General features: G+C 41.2%; 1 protein-coding gene across 1 annotated transcript in view; it reads right to left on the reverse strand.

Annotated features, from left to right (window-relative positions):
- Window positions 1-14,267, reverse strand: part of FBLN1 (fibulin 1) — a 90,319-nt gene extending 76,052 nt beyond the window's left edge. Inside the window, exon 1 of the mRNA XM_089527216.1 lies at window positions 14,186-14,267. Coding sequence (XP_089383342.1) covers window positions 14,186-14,267 — 82 coding nt within the window. The remainder of the gene's footprint in view (window positions 1-14,185) is intronic.
- Window positions 14,268-26,825: the final 12,558 nt, after the last annotated feature.

Genomic DNA, 26,825 nt, shown 5'->3' on the forward strand with positions numbered 1-26,825 from the left:
CTTTCCACTGGAAATAGAACATTAAACTTCTTCAGCACTTTTGTTCAACTCTGAATGGTAAGGATATGTTTTCATTTGTTAAATGTACTTTAAACACCTTCACAGGTACACAGAGAGCTGGTCACTGTAGTGTAGATTCTAACATTTTTTAGTTCCAACAATAAAGGAAGACTGAATTATGTCAGCTCAGTTCATTCATCTCCCCAGACAATATTATACAGTCCTCCCTCCATTTTCGTGGACTTTGTGTCCGCAGTCTTGTTCCTTCGCGGATTGGCAAGTGGGGAGGGTTAAAATTGCATGCATGATCATGGTGAGTGGGCAGAGTCACACGCAGGAACATGTGGCCATTCAAACCAATGGGGTTTGAATATGTGCGAATTTCCATTTTCATGGGGGGGGGGTTGGTTGGAACGGATCCCTCATGAAAATGGAGGGATTTTACTCTAGAACCACTGCCATTGAAACTGCCCCCAATTTCTATACATTCAGTGTTATTTGAACAGTGAGCTGTGCATAGGTTGCCCACACAGTCAGGAGCCCAGAGATATCAGATCTTGTGCCAAATGTAGAGGATATCCAGAGCAAAAATGGTTAATAATAATAATAATTTTATTTTTATCCCGCCTCTCTGCCAGGACCGAGGCAGCTAACAAAGTAAAAAAATATACAGTACAAAGTAATCCCAATTCTCCCCTCCCTCCCATAAACACATAAAATAATCAATTAAAATAATCAGAGATGGAAGATGGGTTCTAGTGGTATTCAATAGTAGTTTGTTTTAGCGGGTGACCAAGTTAGTTACTCAGTGAAGACCTGTCGGGAGAGATCTATCTTGACAGCCTTTTTAAAACTGTCAAGACTGGTGATATGACAGATCTGATCTCCTCTGACAGGCTGTTCCAAAATCTGGGAGCAGCCAATGAGAAGGCTCTCTGGGTAACCTGGTCTTTATATGCTGCAGTAGATTTTTCCCATAGGAAAAATCGCCCTGATGCCATGCGCCACTCCAAACTGCTTTTGGAGAGAAGGTGTGGTCCTACTTCTCCCCTTTCAATGTATTCCGCTTAAACATGGATGAGAGATACTGAATAAGTCTAACCAGAACTTAATATTATTGATTTTGGGATGAGGAAAACATTCAGGCATATAATGGAGTTTGGAAGGGTAGAACTGCACTGAGGGGAAGGAATTTAGATGGTGAGGAGGGAGGAGCTGCAGTAAGACTGTTTAAATCTAAAGGTGTTGACTAGTGGGAGGTACCAATGGAGAGATTCAGGCTATTAAAATCTGAAAAGGTCCAGGAAAGGAATTGCAAAGTTGTGGGGGGAGAGGTAAAACTAAATTAATAATTTGTCCTTATCATTGGCCTCTTTCCCCAGTCAAATCTATTAATTGTTACATGGAAAAAAATAGGTATTGTCCTTAACTATGTGCTGTGTGGAGATGTTGATCATCCATCCCATTTAACATTCACACATTTAAACTAAGCAAACACCACATCTGGCAGTCTCTTGATGGCTATTAAAAGATCAGAGCAGGCAACAGAACCTCACACTTTTCCCTCTCTACAGACACCTTTCCCTTTTTCCATCATGATCAGAATTATGGGATGCACTGGGCATTTACTCTGACCACAGTTTAAGGCTAACCAGATTGCCTCTTAATCAAAGCTTATCAACTTCAAGATCTGGTTTTCAAGCCAAGTTGAGTGGGGGATGTGGGGGGGCTTTCAAATAAAATTATAGCTCTTCCTGTTCCATTTAAGAAAATATCAATTCATGTTAACAGGTGATTTCATCATACACACAAATGAAAAACAGATGTGGCTTAAGAGCAACAGAAAAAGGAACACAAAGGCCCTTTACAGACCAGCAATTTGTGCTGGCTTGGGGGCAGAGTCAGGGCACAGCATCTTCATGACACATACCCGACTCCATCCCTCCAGGGTGCCCTGATGCCACACGCCGCTCCAGAGAGCACACAGCATCATGATGCACCTCTGGCGTTGCGTCCAAATGATGCAGCACTGTAGGGGTGCTATACAGCCATGCCACCACAGCTATGGCACCCTTTGGAGGGCACAAAAAGGAGCTGCTTTTTGCAGCTCCTTTTTGCACCCTCCAAAGGCCAGATTGGGGCTGCAGCATGAAGTTGTTGTGGCCCCAATCTGGCTAGGAAAGGTATGGCCTCCCACCACACCTTAGGGGAGGTCTGTATAGCCCCAAAGCCAGTATTGTTAGATCCGTTAATATGCCTGACGCTCACAGAATACAACCATCCCACTATCTCCACAAACCAGTTTTATCAAGCTTTACATGAGGGGAGCTGCAAGCTCTAATTTGGACTTTACAGTCATAATCCATTTTCTCTGAGCAATAAAAGACAGTATTGTCAGAATGCTCCCAATATCATTCGTCTTTTTGTTCTGCATTTCTTCTCCCTGTAATCTCTATACTGGCTTCCTCAGGTTCTTACATTTCAAGTTCTCTATGATCATGAAATGCCCCCATATTGCAATATATCGTCCACTGTCTTTTTCTCTCTCACTTTATCACTGTCAACAGCCCTGCAGAGTCCAGTTCATGTAAACAACTCCACACCTTCTCCCTTGCTGATCTTTAGGCTTGGAATTCCTCACTTAAAAGCTGAACAATTACAAGGTGCTAGATCTATTTCTTATGCGTATCTGTTTGTGTCTTCAAGTCGACTTTTGATTTATTGCAAACCCATGAATAGCATCGAATTTTCTTAGGCAAGAAATACTCAGGCGGTTTTGCTAGTTCCTTCTGAAATATACAGCACCTGGTATTTATTGGTGGTCTCCCATCCAAATACTAACCAGGGCTGAACCTGCTTACATTCTGAGATCAGACAGAATCTGATGCCTTGAGAATATTTACCTGGGCTCAAAACCCAAATTTTCAGACAAACGTTTTGGTTAGTCTTCATTCCCTACTAAGTTCTAGAGACTTCTTTCTTTAAGCTGCTCTCTCTGTGGAGACCCATTCATACTAATGGCACTTTTTAAATAAAACATATCTAGGAGCATCCGTGTTGACCATATTGCAACATACAGGGACAGTACACTACAGGGCGCACCTGCATGAATACCCTTCCATACTACCTGAACTAAGGACAACAACCACAACATCTGGGCTCTGGTTAATATCTTTTTTCTCTCTCTTGCATGATTTTTAACACCTTGTCTGATGAAGAAGTCACTGGCTCCCCCTCCCTTTCCGCATTCAGTATAAGCTCCTGATGTCGACATTTAAAGCCCTCCATGGACTGGCCCCTCCTTACTTATCAGACCTTCTTTCTCCTCACCTTCCCACCAGGGCCCTCCGTTCTGGTAGTCAAGGTCTGCTGTCCCAGCCCAGGATTTCCTCTGCCCCATCCCGGATTCGCCCCTTTTCACTTGCTGCCCCTCACTCCTGGAACCTTCTTCCCCCACAAGCAAGAGCCATCACTTCTTTAACCAGCTTCAAAACGGAGTTGAAAACCATCCTGTTCAGAGAAGCCTTCCCAGGCATTGCATAATTGTTGCTTACTATTTGATGTTCTTTTGGTGCCTGTTTATCAAACCATTTCCTGTATTGCTATGTACTGTATATGCATTATCCTACTTGAGAGTATGTATTTTCCCTGGAAGATTAACCATCCATTATGAAACCAAGCCCTCCCTCCAGTCCATCTGCCTTGGTCCAGGCCTCGGAGGTAGAGAGGAACTGCTGGACCTCTTACCCTTTCCCTCCACCACTCCCTTCTCCTTCTGTGTCATGTCTTTTTAGATTGTAAGCCCAAGGGCAGGGAACCGTCTAACTAAAAAGATTGCATGTACAGCGCTGTGTAAATTTACAGCGCTTCATAAATAAAGGTTAATAATAATAATAATAATAATAATAATAATAATAATAATAAAAGCTTGTATAATGTATAATGTGCATTTTGGTTGGCCCAGTAAAGGTATCACTGTTTTGTGGATTTTGGATGATACTATATTTTATTAATAAGGAAGTGAAGTTTGAACATTTTAAAAAATATAACTGCACTTTGTGTAACACAAACATTAGGGGCTTTGAAGAGAATATCCTCATTCCTAATCTTTTTCAATTAAAATATATATTAAAACATTAAAGTGACATTTCTGAAGGTCTTCCAGTTTCTTTGGTCAATATAGCCACATTTTGCTCAGTTTGGAAAAACAACATACTACAGACTCCTTAAATGGTCAGACCTTTATAAGCTCAAACCAAATGCGAGAAACACACATAAAATTTATTACTGTTATAGAGGCATGGACAAATCAAAGCCTCAAAAAAAATCCACCTACCACAAAACGCATACACAATTGCACAAAATCGTTGGCATCTTTTTTCTGCTATGAATCATAAACTTACTCATTAATCTCAATTCACGCATTTCCATATGGTTAGTTAGTTATACTAGTAAGATGGCAGTTCTGTGCACCCAGATGTTCTGAACTGCCAGCCAGAAAATGAATTCTGTACACACCAGTCCAAGATTCTGATACCCGAGGCACACTTTTTAAACTGAATTAAATCCTGAGGCATGCTTCACTCTTACACTCAAAAAGGTTTCGATTTGGAGGATATGAAGAGATTGGTAAATTGGAGCCCTCCAGATTGCATTGCACTGGGATTCACATCAGTCTCATAGCCAGTATTGCACATGTTTCCAATTTAATGCAAGGCCAGTTGGACTCATGCAGAGAAGCACTGTCTGCTGTGAATGAGTAAATTGTGAAGTATCTTTGCTTTGTGAATGAGTTTCAAGCACATATAATGTACAGTCAGGTCAGAATTATTTCCCTGGAATCTGGATAAGGCTGACTGAAAAGAAGCAAGAGGACTTCCAGAAAAGGTCGCTTTACTCATTACAGTTAAAAGGGATTGTACTGCTATTCCATCTTTTTTTTTTTTTTTTTTTGCTGCACTTTTTCTCATAAGGAAAAAAAAACATTAAAAAGTTCAAAAAATATGGCAAGCCTGCAGATTGAAAGGACATTATCTAGATCACTTGTAATCTTCCATGAATGGTGGCCCAGGAAAAACAGTAAAAACCACCAAGGACAGAGCAGCCTGAAGCAAAGATGCAAAGGACAGTTTCCTCTGTGAAAGGGTGCTCTCAGCTTACAAGAATCTTTGGTACACTCAACATTTCCAGCATTCATTATAGGAATTAACAGAAGACATAAATTTCAAGTTTTGCCTTCAGACAATTCTGGATAATGGAAGTATAATACATTTTAGGAAAATGTGAGATGGCTCAAACTGAAAAGGTATATATGTTTGGTTAAACACAGGAAATATGGATTATGTAGTGGAGAACAATACGTTTCAGAATGGATTTCTGCATCAGTTTCTGCATTGATATGTGCCTACTCATGTCTTGAGATCTTCTTTTCTCTCTATCTCACCACCCTCAAAGATACATGGGAAGGCACTTTCTTGGTGGAGGCTTCCTTCCAAGAACTCTCTTCCAAGAAAAGTTAAGACTAACTGCCCTTTTTACTATCCTTTCCAAGTCAGGTAAAGGCCTTTTTGTTTCAGAAGGCCTTTGAGGGATGACTCCTGGTGGGAAAGGCCTTTTATGTTCTGTTTACATTTGTTCTTTTTAATAGTTATGCTTTTAACTGTTTTTAATTTTATTGATAGGATAATTATATTTGTAAACCACCTGGAGTTCCAGTTTAATCATTGTGGTTGTAGTGATCTTTTCTGGTTTTGCTTATACAGAGTAGATGTAATTAATCTACCATGTATAGTTATTACCTGAAGAAGTAAATGAGAATCAGAAGGTTTTTATTTAAACAAAGTTGCTTTGCTGACACTATGGAATAATTAGTACAAGGGTTTTATAATCTGGAAGTCGTCTATTCAATTGTGCTCTCAGTCATAACATTATAATGGTGGCTTTAGGCAAGCTGCCACCTGTCAATCCATATATCTGAAATATGGGGAAAGTACTGGCTTGTGAGAATTGATGGAATTATATGCAAAATTCTTTGTACAGCACATCCAAATGCACTAAAATAAAAATGGTAAATATAATCAGTCTCACATGTAGCTATTCGATCTCTGTGATCTCTTCCACTGTTCATTGGACTCTTCACACAACCTAGCTCCATCAGATGTCACCCATTTGGTAATGTGGAATATAACCAAACCTCCTTCAAATAAACCCAGAAGTCAGAATGTGTCCACAATCAAAGAGCACAAAAAGTACTAGAATGACATGAATACTTGTAGCATCTTGTATAATCATGTTTTCCCAGCATGAAGGGAGAACTTTTCTTTCTCTGGGGCTCCTGAACAGTTAGGCAAGAGCTTGGAAAAGTTTTTGTATGTTTGTTTTAAACTACAACTACCTGAATCCTTGATGATTATTAACTGATATTGTAATCTCGCAAATATTCAGTTGCAGATCCTTAGCTAATACTGACATGTTAATGTCATTTTCCATTCAAAAAGAAAAGGGACAATATTTCCCAAATTGAGCACTTTGAAGCCCCATTTGTCTCAAAACCAGAATGGTAAACATACCCTTTACTCTCTTTAACTGATTTCTTTGACATTTTTTAAATGATGTTGGTTAGTTCATGTCCAAAGATTATTTCTTCCATTCTTTCCTATGTTGTTTATGCCCACACCATGGACCATTGTAGTGTAGTGATCTGAGTGCTGGATTCAGATTTGGGGAGATTAGAATTCAAATCCCTGTTCGCCCATAGAAATTAATTTTGTAATCTTGAGAACTAGCATGGCGTAGCAGTTTGATTGCTGGTCTAGCACTCTGGAGACCAGGATTTGTTTCCCAGCTCAGCCTTGCTGGGTGGCCATGGACAAATCATGCTCTCTCAGCCTCAGAGAATGACAATCGCAACCCCCCCCCCCTTTGAAGAATCGTGCCAAGAAAACCCCATGATAATGTCGCCTTAGTATCACCAGAAGTCAGAAACAACTTGAAGGCACACAACACACACACAACTTTAGACAACTCATACTTTCTCAGTCTCAAAGAAAAGTAATGGCAAATCTTCTCTGAAGAAAGCTTGCCAAGAAAACCCAAGGATAGGGTTTCCATAAGTCAAAGACAACTTGAAGGCAGGTAAAAACAATGACTGTGAAAGATGTGAGAAGGAAAACTCTAAAAGCATATTCCACGGACAGGGCCAGGTACAAGGCTACTAAGAGGTAAGAGAACCACATAGATATGGTTGCCCTCCTGTTAAAGCTCATGAAGTCTCAGTTTTTATCCCATCACTGTCACAAGTGAGTATTTATGTTTCCCCAAAGGAACAAATAACTGCTGCTCTGGAGAAAGTTACAAGCTGCGAGTCATGATAGAATGCAAGGTAACATATGCAGGGCTCCTAGACAGCATTCCATCCAAATCCTAGCTTGAGATATGCATCAGCAAAGTTGCAACATCCTGTGCCTTCAGACCACAATGTGGGACCACAAACAGCTAACCAAGGTATGTTCAAAATGGATTTCTCACACTACCTGAAAAACCATTCAGCTTCCAAGGTATATACCAGTTTAAAAATAAGGGATAAATATTCCTTCAGTAATATAGTTGTTTGACTGCTGGACTCTGGGAGACCAGGGTTTGAATCCCCACTCAGTCCACCACAGTAGGTGACCTTGGGCAAGCCACACTCTCTCAGCCTCAAAGGAAAGCAATAACAAGCCTCCTCTGAACAAATCTCATCAAGAAAGCCTCACAATAGCTTTGCCATAAGGTCACCATATGGTGGAAACAACTTGATGGCACAAAGCAGGGCACACCAGTCTATGTATTAATTTATTGTCAGAGCAACAATGTAACATACATGCTTAAGGATATGACAAGAGGCGTGCTAAAGTGGACCAAAGTTCTATATAGTCTAGCATTCTCTTTGAATAGTGTCCAATCAGATGTCTGTGTGATGCTCACCAGCAAGATATGAACACAAAAGAAGCATTCTGCTTGTGTCCCCCAACAACTGTTAAGTTACATACTGCCTCTAATATTAGCAGAATTTTGAAAGAGTTCTTTGACAACTATATTCTCCCAGAAACTATATAATCACTTTTTATGTTGAAGTTGGTGGCTGTGATTCTATCTTTTGGTGGCTAATTTCACTGTTTGAACAAGTATTTCATTTTACTGGTCCCAGAGTATCATCCTACCATTGCTCGCTTATGGATACCTTCAGCATGTCATTATATTTCTTCTCTTTAAAAGTAACTTTTGAAACACCATATAAAGGTGTTTGAGAGCCAGTGTGATGTAATGGTTTGAATATTGGACTCTGGAGTGATGTAGTGATTGAGTGATGTAGTGATCTGAACACTGAACTCTGGAGACCATTGAGTTCCCACTCGGCCATGGAAACCCACTGGGTGACCTTGGGGAAGTCACACTCTCTCAGCCTCAGAGGAAGGCAAAAGTAAATCCCCTAGGAACAAATCTTGCCAAGAAACCCCTCTGATAAGGCTACCTTAGGGTAATCATAAGTTGGAAATTATTTGAAGGCATACGACAACAATGTAGAGATGTCTAACCTAAGGTCTCCACATGAGAGTTGGACCAGGAGTCACTGCTATTGCTCCAGGGAAAAGTCATTAAAAAACCTGCTATGATTACACAGATTACAGTAACTAACAGGCTTCTCCCACAGGTGATGGCTTGCAAATTATGAAGGATCCAAATCAGTTTGTACCTTTATTACACATCATCATTCTCAGAGTAAGTAGTATCAAAGGGTCTGCTTCTCCACTCCTTCAGTGTACATGAGTATCAAGCAGGGGTCTGAAAATATCTGTTTTGCTGCATTTTTCTGGTTTCTGCCCCCCTTGTTTTAGATCAGGCTCCAAGAATTTGTGCATTTCTCAATGTTATTTTGAACTGTTACTTTCAACTTATTTGCATATATTCAAAAAAAGTAAGAATTTTCTTTCCATAGATAGGAAACTGAGAAGACATATACACAGTTTTGCAAATAGTCCTTGTTGTTGTTAAATGACCTCAACTCCAACTCATAACAACTCTGTGGTTCAGCCATTTCCAAGACACCCTATCATCCACTGCTCTGTTTAGGCTGGGTAAATTCTTAGGCTTTTAACCTCCCTGATTGAGTCTATCCATCTGGCATGTGGGTTTCCTCTCTTTCTACTGTCTTTTACCTTTCCTAGCATTATTGTCTTTTTCAATGCTTTCTCGTGATGTGGCCAAAGTATGATAGACTCAATTTGTTCATCTTAGCTTCCAGGAATAGATCAGGCTTGATCTGTTCAAGGATCCATTTGTTTGTCTTTTTTTGCTGTTTACGGTACCCTCAGCACCTTTCCTCAGCACTACATCTCAAATGAGTTAATTTTCTTCTTATCCACTTTCTTCACTATCCAGCCCTCACATCCACCATGGCTTGGATGATTCTAACTTTAGTGCTCAGTTTTATATCATTGCACTTTAGGATCTTGCCTAGTTCTTTCATGACTGCCCTTCCTATTACTAGTCTTCTTCTGATTTCTTGACTGCAGCTTCCATTTTTATCAATATTTGATCCATTGTCTAAGCTGAATTTATGTAGATCTTCTAGAGTCATCATTTTTGTTTTCCTTATGTTCATCTATGTTTGTTTCTTTATAACAGTCCTGCAGACCACAAATTTGATAAATTTCTTTTTAAAAATCAGTCAATGTCTGTCTCAGCAGTGCAGTTCACAGAAAGCTGGGAGCAAATGATATCCAGGTAGTTGTTGTTGTGTGCCTTCAAGTCATTTCTGACTTATGGCAATCCTAAGGTGAACCTATCATGGAGTTTTCTTGGCAAGATTTGTTCATAGGAGGTTTGCCATTGCCTTCCCGAGGCTGAGAGCACTAGGTGCCCAAGGTCACCTAGTGGGTTTCATGGCTGAATAAGGAATTTAACCATTGTCACCAGCGCCACAGTCCAACACACAAACCACTACATCAGGCATAAATGTCTGGTAAGAGTCTGATCTTAACGTAGGCAGGTATTCAGCTATCAATATTAAGTGCTGTATAATATGATATTATGAGTACACTGGCATTGGTCACAGTGAATTCATAGAATGGAAGAGAAACAATAGTCATTCCTACTGAGGAAGCATGTGTAATGGTTAGAGCATAGTACAATGACCATTGTATTATGGAGAGCAGGGTATTATTCCTCACTTTGCCATGGAAACCCACTGAGTGACCTGGGTTATAGGATAGGGTTGTCATAAATCAGAAATAACTTGAAGGTCCATCACAACAACAGCAACAAACTGGGAACATAAGGTGGTAGACATTCATCTAAGTGCCATCCTTAGATGTGGCTCCCAGGGTGTGCCCCTAAGCACATAGAAACAAGCATCTCAATTTTACAATACAGGTATTTTCACCGCTCTCTTATACTTGCAGCACCACACAACATGTGAAGCATACCTCAGCATCTAAGAACTGTGGTAGTACAAGGAAGGCACAGTGAAGTGCAGTTTACTAATAGTCATTTGACACTGTGTATTACAAATATTTGGCTTTTTACATTCCCATGCCATTTATTCTGAAGCAAGCCTGCATCATTTCAATTAAGATGCTATTAAAGTGTTCCCAAAATAAGAATGAATGTCAGTGCTCAAGAACAGTGTAGAGGCTAAGTACAGCTAGAAAACAGTAAAGCAAAGCACTGTGTAAGGCTCCTTAATTTCCCCCCATATACTCTAGGACGTTAAATGCAGATTATAGGGCTAAGACTGGCACCCTGTGTTCCAAACTATGTTTACTTTTAAATAAGTGTTTGCAGATCTGCAATCTACCACCACAACGCTAAATATAATTAGAGAAGTACATTCATTTGAAATCAGTATGTATGATACAGGCACACTTGATGTGGAGTTTTGTGTTGGTGATTCCCTAGTTTTGTGCACCAGTAATGTCTAGTGTCTGGATGCTCCAGGGTCACTCTAATCTTCAGCTGCTAGAAATGTAGTCTGACATAGAAACAGCCTACCTCACAAGAGTACAGATGCCATATTTAGAGTTATGACATCCTCCAAGCTAAGACTTTACACATGTGTATGTGCGCACATGCGCGCCTTCAAGTTGCCTCTTGGTTTACGGCAACTCCATAAATTTCATAGGGTTTTCATAGGCAAGGGCTACTCAAAAGTGGTTTTTGCCAGTTCCTTTCTCTGAAATATAGCCTACAGACCTAATATTTGTTGACAGTCTCCCATTCAAGTACTAACCAGTTGGCCTTGCTTAGCTTCCAAGATCAGACAGGATCTGGTGCCTTAGGGTATCAAATGCATTCATATGTTAGTTGCTAAATCCCACAGATAGATATTAACTCTGAAATGCAAACTATACAGTTTGACCCAAACCTCTCTCTAGTAGCATGGCTGCTTATACCATGCCCATGTGAGAAACATCAGTCTTCTCTCTTTTCTGCTCTTGGATTGTTTAGCACACCAAATCAGAAACACGGAGGTGGCAACAACTGTACTGCTAGAAATTAATACTAAGGCCAATTTATCCACTCTGTTTGCATCAAGTTCCCCCTTCTTTATGCCTGGCCAACGGACCAACATGTAACCCTGAACAGAACATACAGGACACCATGTCTGGACCTAACAAGGAATGTAGGAGAATTAAGTAAATGCTGAAGTGATGAAACTGATTGCATCACTTTGAACTATAATTAGGGCATACGATTTCTGAAGACATTCCCACATTAAAAACAAAAAGGGGAAGATTCTAGACTAGCCCTTTGCCCACTGTGCTAGTTATCTATTCAGTGAGTTTTGACATTGTTTCTCCACTGGTAGTCTAAAATGGTGCAGCCTATTTTAACACCTTCTCGTGGTTCCGCCTCATTCTGTTGCATGACTAGGTCAGATGCCTGTCAGCAAGAGTAACATTATGATGTCCAAAAAGATCCCCTCACCCCACCTGATCACTGGATCCAGGTATTATCAATGAAACATGGATTCCACTATGGGAAAGGGGCAAGACCCTAATAACAGGTGGCTAAATCAGTCCCCAAAGGCAAACACTAAGCATCCCTCATGCTTAAAGAGTCCTTTAGAGTTGAGCAGCAAGCTCTCCATGCTGTTGCTAGACCCCCAGTTCCCTTCGGCCCCAGCCAGCCTGGCCAATGATAGAGGATGACAGGAGTTGTCATTCAGAAACATCTGGAAGTGGAAAGGCTGCCCATCTCTTTTGGAAATTATCAGTGAGATCACCACACCTTCCAAAATAAAATCTGTCATATGCTCACTGGAAAGGAAAACTGACCTGAGTAATTCTCAGAATTGTTTTCTTAACTCGACTTTGATTATTACTGCAGTTGCTATGGAATTTGTGGACCGTTTTCTGGGGTCTTCCATTTTCAAAAATAAACAAAAGTATGGATAATATTAGAATCATAGAGTTGGAAGAGACCACAAGGGCCATCCAGTCCAACACCCTGCCATGCAGGAACTCTCAATCAAACAATCCCCGATAGATGGCCATCCAGCCTCTGTTTAAAGATTTCCAAGAAGGGATGCATTAGGGGAAGCCAACTTTTAATAACCAAGACCAGGGTGCTGTTGTGGTTTGAGCGTTGGACTAGGACTCTGGAGAGCATGGTGGTAAAATTAAATGATATAGCCATGTTAGTCTGTACAACAGTGGTCCCCAAACTGTGATTTTGGACATCAGCTCCCAGAAGCATCAGCCATGGCCAATAGTCTAGGATTCTGGGAACTGAAGTCCAAAATCCCTTCAAGAGCACAGTTTGGAGACCACTGCTGTAGAATCAGTATGTAGAGAGCTCTTGTAGGACCTTTGAAACAGGAGTTTTATCACATGAAGGAGACAGAGAGTTTATCCCATGAATACCCCAGAAAAATTGCAAACGATTTCACACGACGTTGCACAAAATCTGCCATTAAAGTGGTCACAAAGAAGCATTAATGCACATCTTTTTACTTTTGGGATTTCATTGACAATGCATTTCCGATACCACTTTATTTGCACAATTGCATGTGATAATTATTCGTGCAATTACTTGCCATGGTGGTGTAATGGTTAAATGCCTGTACTGCAGCCACTTACACTGTTACACACAAACTATAAGGTTGTGAGTTCAATACCAGCCAGGGCTCAGGCTCGACTCAGCCTTGCATTCTTCAGAAGTGGATAAATGAGTACCCAACTTGTTGGGGGCAATGAGCTTACACATTTTAAACCACTTCAGGAGTGCATAAGCACATTGATAAGCCATATAGAAATGCACTTGCTATTGCTATTTTTGCTTTATTTGCAAGATGCTTTAAATGTGGTAAACTCCTAACTGAAAGAAAGAAGTGGGCAGCAGGAGCTTTCCTAGACATAGATGCATAGACTGGAGGCCATGGTTTGAACCCTGTCTTGGCAATAATAATAATAATAATAATAATAATAATAATAATTTTACCCTGCCTCTGCACCTGGATCGAGGCGCTACAAGAAGGATAAAAGCACAACAATATAAAATAAAACCCACTCTCCCTCCCACCCAGCCACAATTACAATTCCCTTACAGCAATAAAAATAACATCCAAGTATTAAAATGCGCAAACCCACATGTGGCCAGTGTTGCCAACAAGCCTCGAAGATATTCCCCGGAAGGTTTTACCAAAATCCAAAATCCCTGAAATTCCTCAATATTTACTGGAAAATTCAGTCCAAACCCCCGGAAAGAAAATAATTAAATCCCCCTGATTCCGGGGAATCCCCTGGAAATTGGCAATGCTGCCGGTAACCCACAGGGAGCTTTGGCCAAGTCACACTCTCTCAGCCTCAGAGGGCAGCCGTGGCAAACCCTCTCTGAAGAAACTTGCCCTCCAAAAAACCCAAACAAAAAACAACAACCATGATACCTTTGGGTTCAGCTAAAAATCAGAAATGACTTGGAGACCCACAACAACATAATAGTCCAGGATCCCCCCTATATTTGGGGGGCCTTAAAAGGTGGCTTGGTTCCTTGGGGTCAGCTTCTCCCTTGCAACTTGGAACCTCAAGGTATAGCCCCCCTTTCCATTTCCTTTGCCTCCAAAGGCCAGCTTCTCCTAGTGGAGGGAAGGCAGCCTTTCCCTTTCTTTTGCCCCATGCCAGCCCTGCAAACCTGGGACACTTACCTTGCCCCCCCTGCAAAGGCGCCAGAGCCAGCAGAGAGAGGAGCTGCAGCAGGAACTGGTGCCAGGGGAGACTCTCCATCATCCTTACCACCTTCTTGGAGGGGAAAGCAAGCAGCAGCACAGAGAGCCCAGAAGAAGGCAGAAATGCACTCAGCTCTTGCTTGCTGTGAGCTGGAATATTACATAGGTATGGCTATGGCTCTTCTGAGCCTCTGAGCCGCCCAAGACCAGTTGGAGGAGGAGGAAAGAGGAAAGGAGGAGGAAAGCAATTAGCAAAGCAAGCCCTTCACAAAGTGGTTCCCTTCTTTCAATTGTCCCACTTGGAAGGAAGCAAGCAACCCTCAGGTTGGAGGCAGGGCTTTTCCAAAGTCAGAAGTCCTGAGGAAGGGGGGGTCCCCCCTCTGGCTGCTTTTCTTTTCCACAAGTCTCTCTCTCTCTCTCTTTGTTTTCTTTCTTTCTTTCAGCTAGGACCCTTTGGAGAGAGTCAGGTTTCCTCTTCTCCAGGAATTCTCTAAATACTTTCACCCCAAGCAAAAGCCTACAAATAAAAACAACAACAACAAATCTCAGGATGCCAGAAGAAGAAGGAGAGGAGGAGAAAGGAAGACCTCTGCCTAACAGACCAGTGCAAAGTTCCCAGATTTTTTGTTTTCTTCCCCCTCTTTCTTGGGCTGAGGACTGTGAAGTGCCTGCAAAGGTTGCAATTGAAAGCAAAGGGAAACAAGCAGAAAACCTCTAGAAAGGGGTCTGCAGTGACACTAATAATAATAATAAGAAGAAGAACAACAACAACAACAACAAACTGAGCCAAAGGTTGCCATGAAAGCAAAGGGAAATCAGCTAAAACCCTCTAGAAAGGGATCTGCAGTGACTAGAACAAACTGAGACGCCAAGCTAAACATGTTCACCTGAAAAAAGCAAACTGGCGGGGATATTCCCTGCCTCGCTTTTTATCTTAGTCAAACAAGACAAAGCTGGTCTTTGGTCCAAAGGAGGCTCTGGGATGGAGCCCACCCACTGACCTCTTCTTGGGATGTTTGTGTAGGGATTAGATTAACCAGAGGTCAGATGTTATTTCAATAAGAGCTAATGGGGCTTGGCCACTGCGCAGGCCAGGATTTCCCTGCTGCGGCCACCTGCCCAATGCAAACCCCTTTTTGCACAACTTGACTAGCATCAACAGTGGCCGGGGTTTCGAAAAACTGACCTAAGCTGAAAATGTTGTTTGCCTTGTTGGCTTTCAAGTCGTTTCCGATTTATGGGGATCCTAAGGCAAACGTATCACAGGGTCTTCCTGGCAGGTTTTTTCAGAGTGGGTTTGCCATTGCCATTTGCTGAGGCTGAAAGAGTGCAATTTGCCCAAGGTCACCCAGTGGGTTTTCATGGCAAAGTGGGATTCAAACCCTGTTCTGCAGAGTCCGATGTTCAAACCGCTTCACTACACTGGCTCCAGTTGAAAACTTCTTGTTGTTAACCATCTTGAAACTGATCCCAACTCATGGCAACCCTGTGGATGAGACACCTCTGACATTCCCTATCTTCCCCTGCTCTGGTTTTCTCTTTCTACTCTTTTTCTACTTCCATCTTTCCCAGTATTATTGCCTCTTCCAGTGAGTTGTGCCTTCTCATGATGTGGTCAAAAATTGGTCCAAAACACACTGCAGAAATAATCCAGTTTGAGACCACTTTAATTGCCCTGGTTCAATGCTAGGATATTCTGGGAACTTTAATTTTGTGATACATTTAGCCTTCTCTGTCAGAGGGTTCTGGTGCCACAATAAACTACAATTCCCATGATTCCCTACCACTGAGTCAGGATAGTTAAAGTGGTCTCAAACTGGATTGTTTCTGCAGTGTTTGGACCCATTACTGCCTCAAATTAATCATCTTGACTTCGAGGGAAATTTCAGGCTTGATCTGTTCAGGGACCCATTTGTCTTTTTGTATGTCCATGGTATCCTCAGCACTCTTCTTCAGCACCACATCTCAAAAGAATGGATTTTCTTCACATCCATTTTCTCCACTGTCCAACTCTCACATCCATTGGTAATGGGGAATACAATTGCTTGTACAATTCTGACTCTCATTTAGTGGTATGTCTTTGCTCTTTAGGATCTTTTCTAGCTCTTTCATAGCTGCCCTCCCCATTCTTAGGGGCTGTACTAGATGCCACCCCTTCTTCAGCCAGATTGGGGCCACGGCAACCTCATGCCATGGCCCCAACCCAGCCTTCTCAAGGCACAAAAAGGAACTGCAAAAAGTGGCTCCTTTTTGCGCCCTCGAAAGGGCACCATAGCCGTGGCAGCACAGCTATATAGTGCCCCTTTGGCACTGCATCATCTGGATGCAGCACCGGAAGCACATCATGCTGTTGCGTGCCATCTGGAGCAGCGTGCAGTGTCAGAGCAGCCTGGGGGAGTGGAGTCAGGCGTGCATTGTCAGGACACTATGCCCTGACTCTGCCCCGAAGCCGGCCTTTCAGAAGGCCAGCCTGGGGGCAGAGTTGGGCGTAGCATCCTGATGATGCATGCCCGACTCTGCCCCCAAGGTGCCCTGACACTAGATGATGCAGCGCCGAAGGGACGCCATACAGCCAATCCACTGTGGCTATGGTGTCCTTTCGAGGGTACAAAAAGGAGCCACTTTTTGCAGTTCCTTTTTGTGCCCTGAGAAGGCCGAATCGGGGCCATGGCGTGAGGTTGCCTAAGATCCAATCTGGCTGAAGAAGGGGAGGCTGGAGGCTGCCCCTTCAGGGCTTTTTGTACATCCCTTTAATCTTCTTTTGATTTCCTGACTACAGTTCCCAGTCTGATCAATGTTTGATCCAAGGTATGAGAACTCTATTATTATTATTATTATTATTATTATTATTATTATTATTATTATTATTATTATTATTATTATTTCCTCATTTTCTAGGATGAATTTGGGTAGATCCTCCATGGTCATTCACCCCAAATGTTTTTATTAACCAGAAAAAACCTCAGAGGGCCTCAGACTGTCTATTGTTTTAGCAGAGCATGGAAGTTATAAGTTACAAATAAAAATTTTTCAGAAGGAATAAATAATTCCTTTTTGAATAACAAAGATATAATTGTGTTATAATTTAACTCAAAGAGGGACATGATTATAAATGCAGTGCACCTATAACTTCCTAGTTACTAATTACCAGTTACTAATTACCTAACTGATGGAAGAATGCCACATGGCTTATGTGCTGTGTTTTGTTATGGGTGTAGCCCTGATAAGGTAAGCAGACGGGAGGATAATGCCTTTGATACCACATATATGCAGTTTGTCTCATTAAGATTTAAAAAGCCACTAAAGCAACAGCTAGTTACTTCCAAGAGACAGAAAAGGGAGCAATTGCTTTTTTAAAACTGTAGCAATAACTGTTTGGAGAACGTGAAACTATAGCTGATATAATTATTTTTTGCAAGTAACTTCCCAAAGTCTTCCTATTAATTGGTACTTCGGTCTGCAATATGATCTTTTATTTCATTTATTTAACCAACCAACTCCCCACTTTTATTTCTTGCTTTGCTCCAATGACCTCAAGGAGATTTACATGCCCCTACACACCTCAGAGCACCCCAGTGAGGTAATATAAGCTGAGAGATAGTAACATACTCTCTTGGAGTGTAATAAACTCTCCTCAAGTCGACTTCAAGAATACAAAGGACAGTATGAACCAACATTTGAACCACAAAATATTCTTCCTCCATCATGTAGTGCGGCCTCATGCACCAAGACTACAGCAGTGGCTGAAAAGTTACTGGAGAAAAGAGTGATGGTATTCCTCATCAAACTGTATTTTTAGCCCTCTCTGTCAGAGAGCTCTGGTGCCACAATAAACTACAATTCCCAGGACTCCCTAGCATTGAGCCAAGGAAGTTAAAGTGGTCTCAAACTGGATTATTTTTGCAGTGTGTTTTGGACCTTTGTAACTTGTGAGCTTTTTTGTTTCATGAACACTGAAAATGGGAAGTATCCATCCTTCCAAGCAATTTTATTCCCAAATTAATTAATCGGGAAGATATATGAGAGAAAACATGATAATTGTCTTGAATGTTATAGAGTACTATGAGAAACATATAGAGAAGGGATTGAAAGTGAGAGAGTAGAGGAGCCAAGGGGTCGATTGTGAATGTGAGGCTAAAATAGGGTTAAGGAGAATTGAAGAAAAGAAATAAATAGGAAGGAGAGAAGAATAATAAAGAAAGAGAGAATGAAGGGAGAGATGAGGAAGTCAGATGAAGGGAAAGCAATTAGGAAAGGGAGAAACGAAGGAAATGAGTTGAAGGAATAGAAGGAGCGAGACAGTTGAAGGTCATCACTGCCAGTATATCATATAACTATAGCGTTGCACAGATAGAATTAAAGATATTGCGGATTATGAGAAGATATCAATCAGGAGTATATGTATGTATGTACGTTTGTATGTGGATATGTATTATGTACTATGATGGAACCTTTTGGCAATGTAAGGTGTGTGGAATTATGTTTTTGCTGTGTATATGTATGATTTTAACGATTTAATAAAATTTATTAAAAAAATAAAAAATAGATGAAATACCAGTAAAAGCAGGAGGTTTCAAAGTCATTGCATAACTACTTACAGGTGAAAATCTCTACTTTTGATGCACACTTCTTTGAGCTAGGATTGCCAGGTGAAATAAGGCACTCAGCACCTATACCTTTAATGGTTGCATAGAAGTGGGAATTTCAGGTGTTCCATCTTCTACATAACCATTGAAGGTCCTGCTCCATATTTCATCTGGCAGTCCTACTTTGGGCACATCAAAATGAGGAGGTATATATTAGTTTATGGATGATATAGTTATATTGGTTTAGATTAATTAGTTTAAATTAATACAGTTATATTGGTTTAGATTACATAGGACTCAGCCCCTTAGCTATCTCTGTGTTTAGAAGGTACTAGAGGAAATCTACATTGTCTGTTTCACTCACACATGTACACACACATACACCTGCTATGTTGCATCACAAGTCATGTCCCCCCACCCCTGGCTTCAGGTTTGGGGATGAAATCTCAGGAAATGGAAAGCTGCTAATCTTACAGCCCTAAATGGGATGTGAAGGAAGGAAAGGAAGGATTTGAAGAAAGGAAATGAACATCTTAGTAACAGAGTTATTTCGGGCAAAAAAAATACCTTATGTTGTTGCTGCTGCCTCCGGCTTATTGTGGAGGCCAAAGTCTTCCCTTCAGTGCTGCTGTCTCAGGGCAACTGTGAGCTGAAGCTGATGTTTTTTGTAGAGATGGTTGAAGCAAGCACCCTATAGCTGTTCCTTCTCTGGGTGATATATGGGTGATAGCTGGTCTCACTATTTCTGGTTTGTTCCTTCTTTGTTCAGAGAAGCGTTCCCAGCATTGCATACTATCTGATGTTCTTTTGTTGCCTGTTGAATCATTTCCTGTATTGCTATGTATTTTATATGTATTATCCTATTAGTGAGGCAGGCTAGCTCCAACAGGCCTCCCTGGAAGAAGATTAACCATCCGTTAAGAAGCCAAGCCCTCCCTCCAGTCCATCTGCCTTGGTCCAGGCCTTGGAGAAGAACTGCTGGCCCTCATCCCCTTCCCCTCCACCACTCCCTTCTCCTTTTGTGTCATGTCTTTTTAGATTGTAAGCCTGAGGGCAGGGAACTGTCCAATTAAAAAGATTGTATGTACAGCGCTGTGTAAATTTACAGCGCTTTATAAATAAAGGTTAATAATAATAATAATAATAATAATAGGAGGTGGGGTTTTCTTATTTTGATCCTTCAAGGAGCAAAACAGAACTGGAGGAACATACTAAGAATGAGGTGGGAGATAATGCTTAGTATAGGAGATAAAGGCTGGATTTGTAAAAATAATTGTTCCCCCCATGTTTTGACTCTTGCTATTGATTTCACAATTTTATTCTGAATAGCATGAAAATCAGGAGTGGGGACTGGTTGATGGGTGGTATGAGGCCCTTTCCCCAATGTTGATTTTTAAAAATATATACATGTTCAAAAATGCCCTTGGGAAAGAGTCCAGAGGCCCATTTTGGCCTGTAAGCACATGGGCTAAAAATCAGGGGGTAGTCTAGAAATGATCACTTGCCTGAAATGTTACTTCCAGTGACTGCCAAGTTTAATGGTGTTGCCACTGAGGGTCTGGAGGAGGGGAAAGTGACCCTCCTAACCTAGCCCTGTCCTTACCCCTGTTGAAAAGGAAGCCAAAGCCCAGCTCAGCACCTGAATCCTCCTGGTAAATCTAATTCTTAGAAAATTCTTGTCTAGCTATAATATTAATAAGCAGAGTACAGAGTTGCATGCTTATTTTTAAACTGAGGAGAAAAACAAATGCAGCCCCTACTGTTGCAGCTGAAATCTTTGCAGAACAGCTGTCCTAGCCTAGGCTCTTACTGCTGGCTCTGTCCAAAGCCAAACCATTTAGAGGTAAAGTTAGAGTATTGCAGAGGCAAACATAAAATAATCCTTCAGCCAGGATAGTGACTTAATGGAAAGTGTTTTTTCTTGCCTTTGCTCCATTTGCTTCCAATGTTAGCACCTTTGCTTCATATATAGTTTATGGAGACTCTGCCATTGGCTGCAATATATGTATGAAAACTCACTTTGGCATAAGCTTCTCATAACCATTTGTATATTGTGAAATAAAATAGTTTGAAGTTATAAGCCTCCCCCTTCAAGTCTCCTGGAAAAGGTGTGAAATCCCAGGGAAGTGTAAAAGATTCAGGCCATTCTGCTTAGATTGATATTTTGCTGCTTGTCAGATTCCTCTGTCAGGCAAAGCCACATTTTGTCCCTACTACTGCCCAGTGCCTCTGGCACATAACCACTAGACTACCCTCCCTCTACTCTCTTTATCTGCCTGGCTCCACCACTTATCATCTAAGTGCCTTTTCTCTGACTTTCAAGGTCTGATATTCTTAAAACCAGGCAAACAATAAGGGTATGATGACCTTTAAAACCACTTTTCTTCATTTTTTTCTACATTTGATAGGCTAATTTATCTCATAAAACAGGAGACAGAAGAGATCTTTGGCAAGGTACCTACTACAGGAAAAAGGAGTTGCAATTGCCTGCATGGGGAGCCAGACATCATTTCCAGTAAGTATGTTTGAAAGAAATGCTAATTTTCCAGATAAATCAGTCACTGAAAAACTACTGCATGCCAACAGTGGTCACATTTGTTTACATTCAGTCTTACTCCATTCCAGACCCAGATGCTTGAGTAGCTAGCAAGCTCAATAAAAATAAAATTGCTCTTACAAAACCCACAAGCAAATCTAGAGGAGTGAATTAGCCTGAAAATTCAAACTCCAAATGAATGCAAATTTTTCCTTTATAATTCATCTGGCTTTAGTAGCATAAATCCTACTAAAGGTAACCTGTAAATGTTGTATTAATTTAGGACCAAATAGGATTATACCACAATCTTGAAGAGGTTTCTTCTGGGACCATTCACACTAACATTTTTTGTGATGAGTAGATCAGGGGAGATTTGATGATGCAATACCGAATCAAAGTTCCCATTTGTTTACCCTGATCGAATCTCTCTGTGGCACTTTATCCCTAATGAAGTTCACATTACCATTTGCATCGTTTTAAAGTGTCACACTGTTTCTTGGACACCCCCCCCCATCAGCCTCAGAGAATGACAATGGCATTCCCCTCAGAACAACTCTTAGCAAGAAAACCTGGGATAGGTTAACCTTGGGAGAGTCACACTCTCTCAGCCATATAATAATATAATCTCTCAGTAATGTAATATGTGTGAGAGCTTTAGTTTGCAAATATCTGCATAAGTTGTCAAATTTTATTTTATTTTATTTTTTTAATACACCGTCTAATGATGTTTCCAGGAGAACCCCCTCCCTGGCTTTGGTGAACACTGGGAATTAGACATCGGTGCAGATAAGGGGACTAAATCACTGGCAGAAGAGAAAAAAAAGCCGGGCTGCCTTTAAAGAGACCACTTTCCAAAGCGCTGGAAGTTTGAATCCACTACATTTCTGAAGCTGCTTTTTTAATTCCTGCAACCCAGTGCTGAGAGGGAAGCTTGGCTGGCAACTCTTGCAAAGGGGTGGGCATGATCTGCCCCCTGCACATTAACCCCTTCCCTCCTGGATAACCCAAATGGGATTGGGAGCAAGTTCTCATTGGCGGCACCCTGATAAAACCTGGTATTTTGGGAAAGAAACAGGAAAAAACGCAATCTTGTAATAACTGGGTTAAGGGGGATTTGCGCTGCCCCCTCTTGAATTTGGGTTGAGACAAAACTGGCGAAAGTGTGAATGACCCCCCTTTAAACCTGTTTGCAAACTAGTTAATAACTTAGGCCTGTTACAGACTGCCAAAATAAAGCTGCTTCGGGTCTCTTTGGAGGTATGCTATTTAAATGATGCATGCGTCCTAAGAATCCGGAAGCTGCACCAAAAGCTGCACTCCGGTGCTTAGGAATGGAGTGTGGCTTTGGCGCAACCTCCGGACTCTTAGGACCCATGCATCATTTAAATAGCATACCTCCAAGAGACCCAAAGCAGCTTTATTTTGGCAGTCTGTAACAGGCCATAGTGTGAATGGCCGTCACACATTCTCCCTGTTCCTATGTTCAAGGCAACGCAGGGATAATATAAACCACCTGACTTGCAACCCCTCATCCTGCAAAACTGGTTGCATGAGATATATGCCAACAGTGCCCCTTTCCTCCAGCATAGGCAGCAGAATGGGAAGAGAAGTGTATAGGTAGGCACTCTTGTCAGTCAGTGGCTGGAAATTCTTTTTATGTTTCTGCCCAGGTATGCTCAGAAAACCAGCAAAGTAGTGAAGTGGTGGTCTTTTTAAAAACTCTATAGCACAAGGCTTTCAGATCACAGTGCAGCAGAAACTGAATGCTAAGGTAGATAAAGCAGGAAGGGGTCAGGAAAGGGAGAGGGTTAGTTAACAGGGCAATGGGAAAAGAATTGTGCAGTTTGGGATTTGTACAGATGAAAAGCTAGATTGAGAAAGACAAGGCTGAGAGGAAAACAAAATTCTTCAGGATATCAAAAGCAAAATAGAGACAGTAACCTGCCAGCCAGAGAGCAAACGCAAGAGAACAAGATCATTTAATAATGAAGAAAAATTGCTGTTTGTAAGAAATGAAGTAGTTCCCTCTGGAACAATCTGATCTCTCTGTCTCTTCTCCCCCTCCCTCTCTGTATGTACTAGGCCTGATTGACACTGCTCAATAGTTCTGTGAATTGTTGAAGCAGTCCTTCAGGAGTTCATACCTTGTAATAATTATTTCCATTGCTGTCTCCAGACACCCCCTAAATACACAAAGTTTTTGGCCCTGTTTTGCTTGTGGTTGCAGTGATACCACAGATCTGCATTTTCCCCCTGCACACCACTCTTCTCTCTCCCTAGAGGTGTGGTTGATGTGTGCTGTGTGGGCATTAATTCCCACCACCTACTCCAAGAACTCAACACCTTTCCCCATATGCTCATCCCCCAGTATCCACTCTCCATCTATATTTTTCTAGGTTTTTGTATACTAATAGTGATAGAGTGATATAAGGCTTTAACAGTTTAATGCTAAAAAGAAGGGGGGAAGAAACATTCAGTCTCATTACTGGAAATGTAACCAAAGAATGAGAGTCAGCAGAATACTCCCATTCCAAATGTCATCGGTGAACTGCCCCTAAACAGGGTTGCTTGGTTTTCTGATTAATTTAATGCTATTTAGTTAAGATAAGGGGATGAATTTTTAGTTGTGTATGTGTTATGTAATTGTTTATGCATTTTTGTAAACCGCTTCGATCTGTTGGAAAGACGGTATATAAGTAAAATTTATTATTATTATTATTATTATTATTATTATTATTATTATTATTATTGAGAACAATATTGGACAGTCTTTTCCTGACTAGTGGACCAGTTCAAGAATAGCCAAGACACTTCAGGTAGGTCTCATAAGGCTTTTGCCTCCTGTGTGATTTCAAATCTTGTGTGAACCCCAAACCCCCATGGAAATCTTGCAATGGGAAGCCAGCCATCATGAGATGGATAGGTTGCATTGTTGCTCAGCAAGCCTTTGCAGGTGGAAAGGAGAAGGAGCAGCACCATGCCAGCCATGATCCCTACATGGACCTCTGGCATTTGGTTGATCTTCTGCATATCTAATGCTCAAGGTCTAGGTCTGTTGGGAACATGGTTGGCACTCACTATCCAGAGTTCAGGGGCTTGGGATTTGGGGCATCCCATATCACTGATACAGGACTGGATCCAAGCTTCCACATATGTTATCTCCCTTATAAAATGAGATGCCTGGGAATCCAAGCCTCTAAATACAGGGTGAAGAATTGAAACAGTGGATACAGACTTACCCTGGCCTGTATTGGAAACTCTTAGGGCAGAAGGCAGAAAAACCCATCCTGCAGTAGGAATAGAAAATGAATTGGTAGTGAAAATATACAAGAAAAACATTAGGGTAGGAAGAACACCATTTTTGGACCATTTTCAGGTGGCTTTCCACCCTAAAATGGTGTAAAAACAATTTTGAGTGTGGAAGTGGACAGTTTACAGGGCTTGGGCGTGCATTTCATGCCACATAAAAGACTGGAGGTTGCACTTTCCATTACTTGTGATAAGAGTTTTTCCTTGCCCACTAGCAAAGGACTGAACTTAGGACTGAACCTGGAATTTTATAATTGACCAGTGACCCTTCCTAATAAAACTCCTTTTTTGTGAGCAGAAATTTTCCAAATTCACCTAAATGTACCTTTGGTTGAAATTCCATAGCAGCTATTGGCCCAACTTTGACACCACTCCCCCATGCTTTTTTAGACCATTATTTGTCCTTAAACCAGGAGCAGTTTCATAGACATGTAAAAGTAGCATGGCCAAGGAAATTAAAAATAGTCACATTAAACATTTTATGTATGAATCTGGCCCGTGCTGAAAGGTGTGGTACAAATGTAGTAGTGAAGAAATACATCAATAAACAGTTTCTCAGCATCCAGTATGGTTCCTTTTCTCTTCAGGCCAAGCCAGAAGGAATGAATTAATATTTAGGCCCTTATTTGGGATTCCCTCTCCCACACTGTCTACAAAGATTAAAGAGGCTAGTCTATGCAAGAGTTGCTGCTTTCTGAAACAATTTAATTGATGTCTTAGCATTTGTTTTTCAAAAGAGTGGGCAGAGAACCGACCATTCTGATCATGAGTGTCATTTCCAGTCATTTCCACAAACAACATTTGGTTCTTATTAGGAAAAGATAGCCACACAAACCTAGCAGGGAAACAAGACCATCCAAAATGCCGTAAGAATTCCTCAGACATGCACCGTTCCAAAAAAAATGTGTAACTGAGGCTTTTAGAAACATCTGTTGCTTTTTATTTTGTATGTTAAAATAAATTATGTCTTGTTTCCTGTGTGTTATCAGGATTTTTTCAATATTAATACAGCTATATTTTCACAAGTGCCAGCATCACGTAATAGTTTGAGTGTTGGACAAAACTCTCGAGATCAGAATTCGATTCCCAGCTCAACCATGACCTTAAGCAAATCACGCTTTCTCAGCCTCAGGGGAAGGCAATGGCAAACCTCTTTAGGATGACCATACGTCAGAAATGACTGGAAGGCACACAACAAACACACAGTAGCCCTACTGGTGGAACATGGGCGAAGTGTGTCTTATAGTCTGCTCTGCCTTTCAGGATTAGATGTATAAACATGCTGTTTCTCACACTATGCCTCCCAACTGGCAAAATACAAAGCCAATAGGTAAGGGACTAAACATGTAGCTATCACTGACAAAGGCTAGATAATGTTAAGTTCGTGAGAGTTTATTTGCCAGGCAGCATGGAAGTGTGGAAGCCAAATAGTACACTTCACAAAATACTGCTGCAAAAGCTCTTCCAGCTAGTAGAGAATAGGTTATACAGTCCTCTCCCCGTTTTCGTGAGCATGTGAGGACCCTTGATAGCGCAAAAGGCCTCTCATGCTATTGAAGTATAGTAACAAAAGCTTCAAAACCAGTATGGTTTAATTCTCTTTTAATAATGTGATTATGGCAAGACCGAGGCTCATGTGATAAAATCAAAAGTGAAATTGGCTTAAGGATAGTAGAACAGCTCTGAGCTGCCTCAAGGATGCTGAGTCTTGGCCGCACTTCTCAGTGAAGTAATAAATCCAGACTTTAGATGAGAGGCAGCGAAACAGAATGTTCCTTTTTTAAAAAAGCAAAACTTCTCAGCACAAAGACAAAATTAGGTGCCAGTGCAAAGGGGTTTAGCCTTGCCTTTGGGTTGACAGGCTAGTTCTCTGGGTTCACAGAAAGATAAATATGAAGAAGCATTGTCATGTGAACCCCTACTTGTAGGTTGACGTGCAACAGCATTGTGACACATTTATTCCGTGAATTGGAATGAATAAAAATGATTTTAATTAATAGATTAGCAATGGGTCTCTGTAACATGAACATCCCTGCTAAAGAACAGGGGGAAGGGAAAGAGTAAATCTCTTGTTAAGCAGAGACACACATGTGTATTATATTATAATCTCTTGCTGACCAAGAGCTAGTTTGTATGGCTATAGAATTCTACACCAGCGATGTCCCTCTCCCAGATGGTCATTTTCATT

This window comes from Sceloporus occidentalis, unplaced genomic scaffold, assembly GCF_023333645.1.
Source record: "Sceloporus occidentalis isolate IW3139 unplaced genomic scaffold, rSceOcc1.0.p SCAF_5, whole genome shotgun sequence".
In the NCBI taxonomy this organism is placed as follows: Eukaryota; Metazoa; Chordata; class Lepidosauria; order Squamata; family Phrynosomatidae; genus Sceloporus; species Sceloporus occidentalis.